The sequence below is a fragment of the Scaptodrosophila lebanonensis genome, unplaced genomic scaffold, assembly GCF_003285725.1.
Source record: "Scaptodrosophila lebanonensis strain 11010-0011.00,11010-0021.00 unplaced genomic scaffold, SlebRS2 tig00000043-arrow-pilon, whole genome shotgun sequence".
In the NCBI taxonomy this organism is placed as follows: Eukaryota; Metazoa; Arthropoda; class Insecta; order Diptera; family Drosophilidae; genus Scaptodrosophila; species Scaptodrosophila lebanonensis.
Genome location: NW_022060545.1, coordinates 2,132,192 through 2,140,377, shown reverse-complemented (window position 1 = coordinate 2,140,377; position 8,186 = coordinate 2,132,192). Strand labels below are relative to the sequence as shown.

Sequence of the window (8,186 nt, the reverse complement as noted above, 5' to 3'; positions counted from 1 at the left end):
AATAAACATTTCCCCGAAATTTCCTCGTTGCTGATGGTAATTGAAAGTGATATTGAAGTGACCTTGGAAGTCATATTAGGTAAGACACGTTTTATAATAATTGTATTAAGCATTAATGCTATGAAATGTAGTAAAGCCGAAATGGCCATCCACCCAAATCTTCCCAAAATAAACATTTCCCCGAAATTTCCTTGGATGTCTTATCCGAAAGTAAATAAGGCACGTTATATAATCATTGTATTATGTATGATGGTTATGTAAAGCAAAACAATGGGAATACTCGAATGATTCAACAAATTAAGTATGAGTTGTACATTCTAAAATTCGAAGCCTGCTGTGTGTCTAGTCAAAAGATCTATATACTTGTATTACCATGATTAGCGTTCCATAGCATAGGTTCATTAGCAGATACATTTATCGACTAATTAGACATCCATGTCTGTGCAAGAGCCTCCTTCTCGAAGATGTGTCAAGCAATTTCCTGTAGTTTTTATAAATTTAACAACAATTATAAGAATATTCCTCATTTTACCATTTTTATAAGAAATATCCGAATGTAATAATGTATTTACTTATATTGTCTTGGGAGTTTTTCTCAAAAAACGGATTAATAAGCATATTAATAGATCCTATTAATACATTTCATCTTCCACTTGACATGCAACTTTCCTTTTAAAGTTCGTCAAAATGTATTAAACTTAAACAATATTTTATAACTGTACTTTTCGGAAAAAAAATTATAAAATTGTTTTTTTTTTCAAAATTACAACAAATAGAAAAGTAGATGATTAGTTTCCATTTTAAAATTAAGTTAGTCTAAAACAAGAGAGAACGCTACAGTCGAGCAAGCCCGACAGTGTAATACCCTGTACCCAGGTAAACTTCCGTCACTGAGTTATATGCGCCCATAGCAGCAGCAAAAAGAGGAAGAAGAAGAGCGAACTTGTTGCTGCAGTTTGGGGGGGTTGTACTGGCGAGAATTTGTTTCGCTAATAACTTTTCTTAGAATTGACAGAATTGAATAAAATATAATATATAATATATAATAACAGTAGACAATTATATATAAATTATGTGTGCAAAGTTTGGTTTAGGTAGCATTTGAAATGTGGACGCTATTGACGAAATTCTGCAGCGGGGGAAGGGGGGAAAATTTAAAAAAAAAAAATAAACTCGTCCTTACTCGGATCTAGGAAAATCTGGATGCCAACTTTGGTTATTCTAGCTTTTATAGTTTCTGAGATCCTCGCGTTCATCCAGACGGACGGACGGACAGACGGACGGACATGTCTAGATCGATTTCTCTCGTCATGCTGATTCAGAATATATATACTTTATGGGGTCGGAGATGCTTCCTTCTGTATGTTACATACTTTGCACAAACCTAATATACCCTTTTTACCCTACGGGTACAGGGTATAAAAATGAATTGATGAAATAGTTTTAAATTAACGTTTTATTTGTATGACAAAATACTTGTGGTTCCTTAATTTCTAGTCTATAGGTACAGTGACTTGAATTTCTTAAATCAGTCAGCATCGACTGCCTCATCGTATTCCTCCACATAATGAACTTTGCTGGCACATGGAGATGGAGACCCATTCTCGATCTCCGGCGAAGAAGTGTTTCGCATCATCATGTTCTGCAATTGGGTGACATGACTATGATCCAACTGTTCCATGCAGCCGTAGTAGAGAATGTCCGAGATCAGCTTGCGGGCCAGTACCTTCTGGGGCATGGACAGCTCGTTGAACTGAGCGGTCCATGTGTGGGCCAGCGCCTCTGAATCATTCAGCGAGCTCTGGCGTCGTACCCTCGGCTGATGTTCCAAACGTGCCTTATAATCGAGATGAGGTTCACGTTTTACCTTAATTGTGTTTACGCTGGAGTGGGACTTGGATGGAGAGAGGCTACGAATGGGTGTGCGACTGGCCGCTGATAAGCATTCCTGCTTCAAAGTGGTACTTGGCTTCATTTTTTTCCACTCGTAGCCTGGACAAAAGAGCTAGCAGAGAAGTTGAAATCAAGGGTAAGAATTGATATCGATCGGATTACAAAGGTTTATTTAATATGAGCATGAACAGAATCTCCCCTCCTTTCAGATATGGATCGATACATTGATGACAGTTCCTTAAAATTTGTGATCTCATCTAGGTACAAGATTTGCTTGCTCCTACCAAGTATTTGTACTTACCACCGACTCCTCTTCCTGACTGTCCGAGTGCTCCTGCTGGCCGCTGCGCAGCTGTTTGCCGCTCTTGTGGCTCGTCTCGACCTCTTCCTCCTGTCCCTCGAGGAAGCCGAGCAGCTCAAAGTACCATAAAGTCGATTCGAAATGCTCGTCATCGGCGCATGCGTTCCGTTTGCGCAAATCGCGACGAAAATTTGTTCGAAACGAGTTTATTTTCTTCACCACCAGTGCTCGGTCGGCGTCGGGCTCGACTTCGCGCAGCTTGCGCACCAACTTTTCATAGCTGGACGTCTTCAAAGCACGGCTGCTATATTCCGGACTCTTGACCTTCCATACGGCCGGTAGTGATCGATAAAGGAGCAGGAATTCGGTCCAGAACACGCGGTCGCGTGCATTCATCTGGCAGGCTTTTCTTGTACTCTCACTCTTTGCTGAGTTGTCGACTGCTCGAGCACAAGCGAAATACTGAGTAATCAATGCTCTGAGCACAAGCTTGCATGCGCAAATGCGAAGAGAACAGATTACGGTAAAACACAATCACACAAACACATACACTCACACATAAGGAAGATGGGCAAAATGAGAGAGAACACCAGACACAGACGCACTCAAGCACAAGCATAAGCACAAGCGGCTCTCTCAGTACGTTGTTTGTGCAAACGCAAACGTTGATTGCGCTCTGCTTTGCCTCATATTCGCGTTGCCGTTACAAATGACCCGCTACCTGTGCTTGGTCATGGGAGAAGGGCGCAAGAAGAAGAGTAAGCAGACGTGCTGCTCAATTCAAGATACGACTTTATGATAATTATGTCAAATGCATATGTGTACGTACAAGTATGTATGTATGTACGGCCATATTAATTTTGTGTTACATGCATATTCAAGTGAGAGTATGCATGCACGCATACATACAAGTATGAATGTATGTATGCAAATGTGAACATATGTATGCGTTCCTACCCTCATGCGTTGGTTGGGCGACAGAGACATCACTTGCTGTTCTCCTGCTATGCATTTTAATCTTGCAAACAAAAAGAGCACACACCTACCGGGATCAGCTCAAAAGGGAACTGCAAATTCATTTACAGTTGTTGTGAAAACACAACGTACGAGGACTTATAGCGACCGACAATGAGTTGGACATTATGACCAATTTTTTGCGGACATAACACCCAAAAATATTTCTGGGCTTCTGACCTTTTCAATTGTCTTAATTTTTTGTACTTTTCTCACAATATAGTATTTTATCTAAGAAGCTAAAATTTAGAATACCATTTTTAAAAACCCTGTGCAACAATCTAGTAAAATATTGGATACAACATATTTTAGTTAATATTTAATATTATTTATGAAGATATAAATAATTATTTTCTCTCGTCGACATCACCTCGAATCAAAAATTAAATGAAACTTAAATGAAATTAATTTTATTGTTCCGTTTTCACAATAAATATTATCATCATTACAATTAAAATTATTTTTTTATTTTGATAGAACAAGAAAACGAACTACCATATGTGTTCCTATGTATTTTGAAAATTGAATTGTGCGTTAAGACCAATAAATAGGTTGTAATGCCGAGCTTGAAACTTTATAAAGAAAGCTATAATCCTGCGACACTCCAAAATGCCATTTATAGCCGCAAAATCAGGATTTAATATAATGAAGCATGGAGCTATTAGAATCATCTGAGAGGAAAATTGCGGCATACATTGACATATGGAATTTTATATTCGCGAGATGTCCAACTTGCTTCCTTCTATATCGTATACTATACATGAATTTTTTGCAGATAATTTCATACCTATTTAATTAGTTAAGAATAACTATTTGAATTCTTAGAGAAATTGTACTTAGAAATTTAAGTTTATGCTTATAACTTTAGTTGGATATCACGAACCGAAGTTTGTAGGTATAACCTAGAGAGTACATAATTTTAAAGTCACTTTTATGCCAACCTTACTTTTCACCAAATCACTGACTGGCTAATGCTGTTCATTGTTCATGTTATAAATAGCTTAACATCCTAATGCCTCTGGAGGTACAGATAGAGAGCCGCTTTTGTGTGCAATTCATCATATACGAGTATATAGTACGTTTAAAATATGTATCTTATGACTCGGTTCAGTTGTTCTGTGCGGTAAAACGAACGGTTGCCTAGCGCCTACAACCGAGACGAGATGTGACTTAAGTATTACTTAATTAAGGTGAGATTTTGTGCCGAGCAAGTCAAGCTCCTTAAAAGTCCCAAGCCAATAATTCTCTGGTTAATTAAATTGTGGACTTGCTGTTACGTTAACAATGGGGGGTGGTTGGAGTCGTTCAAATTTAATATATACTTGTAGTATACGTAGTATGTGGTTCCTCCTTTATTTCATAATGCTGTTTAAGCAGACTTTGGCCCAAAGATGTTTCAAATAAATGTGTAAACAGACAATGTTCCGAGTGATGCAATTCCTTTAATGCTCGTTCGCTCGCTCGCTCGCTCGCCCCTTTATCAAGTAATTGAAATAACAGTATTTACATGGCAAATGCTGAATGCGAGCATGTATTTGCAAGGATACAAATATTGATGCCGCGAGGACATTTGAACATGGAAGCAAACAGACAAACAAACAACCAACCCAGAGGACGGGCCTCAACCAGCGACAAATGCCAGTCCGCTTGATGGACCAAAAGACAGACCAGTTAGGGGCTAGGGCTAGGAGGGGTGGAGGACCGACAACCGACAAGCGACAGGCGACTGGAACGATAAAGACATTTTGAACTCGTTTCAATTATGCGTAAAAAAGCGAATGGGCGAAGGAATAGAAATTCAGTTGAAGTGAAACTAAAGCCTTTTGCAAATAGTTGTTAAAATATGTCAATAACCTTCCATTGGTTGCCCATGCCTCGAGCAGGCCGACATCCGACCCCATGCCCCCACCCAGGACACCCCCACTGACAGACACACAGACAGACAGACAGACAGACAGAGAGTGTATGCGGAGCGCGGCTAGGGGTCAGAATCAATAGCAACCCTCTGCCTCAATTCCTGCCAAGAATTTCGGATGGTTAGTGGGTTGGATATTGTAGTGAGTGCAGTTTGTTGTGGGCGGGGGCAGGGGACAGGGGTGGTGCCATATCCACATCCACAGCTACAGCTACAGTCGAAGTGAAATGTATAAACGAATAAGCGCAGAAAATGTTTAATTAAATTCCGGGACACATTTGGCATGTTACATAGCCTTTGGTCAAATGGGTCGCTGGCTTCGACTCGCCGCTAACTTTCGATCCATTGCAGTGGGTCGTGCCCGGATTGAAACAAGGAACACTAACGTCTTTGGCTTTTGGACACTTGATTGCTTGTTGTTGCTGTCTGTCTTGCAAAACTAACTGCCAGAAATGGCAATAAAAATACCAAAACGTAACAGAAATTAAGCAAAGCAAATTATGTCGTCGCCCAGACTACGGACATTACATTTCCTTTCGGCGGGCGATGGGTTGGTCGAACGGCAATTCGCATTGTGGGGTCGTCAGCGATTGCGGGAAATTGTGACTTGTGCCGCCTGGGAATTGCCTTTGACCATCAAAACGCGGACAAATGGCTGAGGAGGGTTGTCGTGTAAACATCTGTAAAAGTGCTCAGTTTTTTCTACGTAGTGCCCATGTGACATGAATTACGAATAATCGATCACCTTTCGGACACAACAATGTACGCGTAACACGAGTGGGACAAATCCATATCTCGAGAGGTTGTTTGTGTAACCGAGAAGTGGGGGGATGGTATTTAGGATGTGACGATTTAGATCGTTGCACCCAAAAGAAGGAATCAATGTAGTGCCAGTGCACCGGATGACGACATCGATTTATCGCCTGTTGAGGATGTTTCAAAAAAATAATTTACTGCAGCGCTTCAAGAGCATTCACAAGGAAGTACAAGGAAGGCCTATATATGTACCTTCGCCAATGTGTTTTTCTATGTATATAACACATCTATCTATATTCTAAATATATATTTATATATATATACATCTCTTGTCACAATGTTTGTCATTGATAAAATCCAAAACTACTAAACCGTTTTTAATCAATAATCATTAATTTTACATGTATCTGAAATTTGGTATAATTTAAAACATAAAACTATCCTATGTTCGTTAATTAGTATTTTTCAGAAATTTATTATTGAATAATACTCACCATGTTTTTGGTTATGTACATCAAAAGTAAGCCTGAAAAAAATGCAGACTGAAATTAGTTAACTGGTTCTTAAAGTGTTGAACGAAAGTGTATGTGTTTGCCGGTAATAAGAAGTATTTAATTATGATTCTAAAAAAGGGCTGAACATACTAATTTACGATATTTTCGTTCGAAACTACTGAGGGCTCATTGGATTATAATAAAATTGCGTTGAATGTTATTTGTAGCGGGTAGAGTCACAAAACAAAAAATGAATCGTACACAAAAAGAAAATTATATGTTGAAATGTGAATTGTCCACAAAGTAGTTAAAGCCCGCTAAAATACTGTGTAGCGAAGCATACCCGATCACCTAGTATAAGATATAGAAACCCGATACTTAATACATAAACAATAGTTTATTTCAGGTTCATCAAACAATTTACAAACCGATCATTATTTTTTATGGATTTACATAAAATTGTCAAAAATTATGAAACATGTATAATTGAATTTGGCTTACGATTAGAAAAAAGCATTGCATTTTAACATTATTTAAATTATTTGAATTTTTAGAATGTTTTCTATATATCAAGTGTTTATATTTATTTTATTTTATTTTATTTTACAAGATTACTTTTAAGTTATTATGCTAGTCATTACAAATGTATTTCTAAATTAATTTAGCTTACAAGTATTTTAATTTAATTATAAAAATTTAATTTTTAAGGTAAATATTTCTCTAGAAGAATTGCAATTCAATGAACACAGATTTGTGCAATTCAATATTCATAATTTGGTCAGACTATAAAAATATTATTTTTTGCAAAAATAGTGTTCTTTTCTATATTCAATTTTCATATAGTCGCATACCATCATGACAGAAGGTATCATAAAATTTAAATAATATCTAACCTGCGGGCAGATCTTAAATAAAGATTAAAGATTTAAAAGATTTTTTGCATGGCTAATTGTAAAATTGCATTTATTTGCGCACAAATTGTTTGCCTGTCTGAACACATTTAAAGTTTATGAGACAGGCCAACATATCAGTCATTTAGGAGTGGAGTCGTAAGTGAACAAAATTAATCAATTTAAAAAATAATTAGCGCTCTCGGCACCGTTCTGAGGGTTGCAGCCTCCCCAGTCGCCGGTGAAAGGTGCAAGTTGTGTCGGTCACGAGGGTCAGAAATGGAGAAAGGGGGGAAAGGGGAGAGGATGAAGGCTACGATAAACGAGTGTGATGCTTAAAATGTCACGAACTTGAAGCGATTTCTTATTCAGCAAACGTGATTTGGATTGAATACGTTTCAAAAAAGCAAAAACGCTTGTATTGTTTAAAAAGAAGCCGCCATGCTCGATAGACACTACTTGGTGTAATTAAGCAAGCCAGACATTTAATTATTTAGATACTCGTAACGAAACTTCTGTCGACATATGGCGGTCATGTGTGTCTGTTGGAAATTAAACAAAGGGCCTATTTCCTCATCTAACATATAATTAATTGCTTAAATGTGTCTTTGGTCGACAGCAAACACATCTTTTCCCGGAAAAATAATGGACAGCAAGACGACTAGTCTAAATGGATGATTTATATGGCGAAGGGAGGGTCGTAAATAAAAACAGAGATAGAATTGTTCTCAAAAAAAGGAGTGCTTAAGTTAAAATCAAAACTTCAAAAATTAATACATACCAATAACTATGAATGCAATACAGCCAAAAACAATCAACATAATAGCAATTAAAAGATACATGTATTTTTTACACTGCCAAGAAAACCAGAGACTTTCTTTTTATCCTAACTTAATCGAATGTAGTAACTGAATAATCAGTTG

At 37.6% G+C, this 8,186-nt stretch overlaps 1 protein-coding gene across 1 annotated transcript; it reads right to left on the bottom strand.

Annotated features, from left to right (window-relative positions):
* Positions 1-1,438: 1,438 nt before the first annotated feature.
* Positions 1,439-2,890, bottom strand: LOC115623092. Its single transcript, XM_030517299.1, has 2 exons — positions 2,195-2,890; positions 1,439-2,005 (listed from the first exon to the last, which is right to left on the bottom strand). The coding sequence occupies exons 1-2, from the start codon at positions 2,588-2,590 to the stop codon at positions 1,529-1,531; spliced, it is 873 nt and encodes a 290-aa protein (XP_030373159.1). The 5' UTR covers positions 2,591-2,890; the 3' UTR covers positions 1,439-1,528.
* Between the last annotated feature and the right edge of the window lie 5,296 nt (positions 2,891-8,186).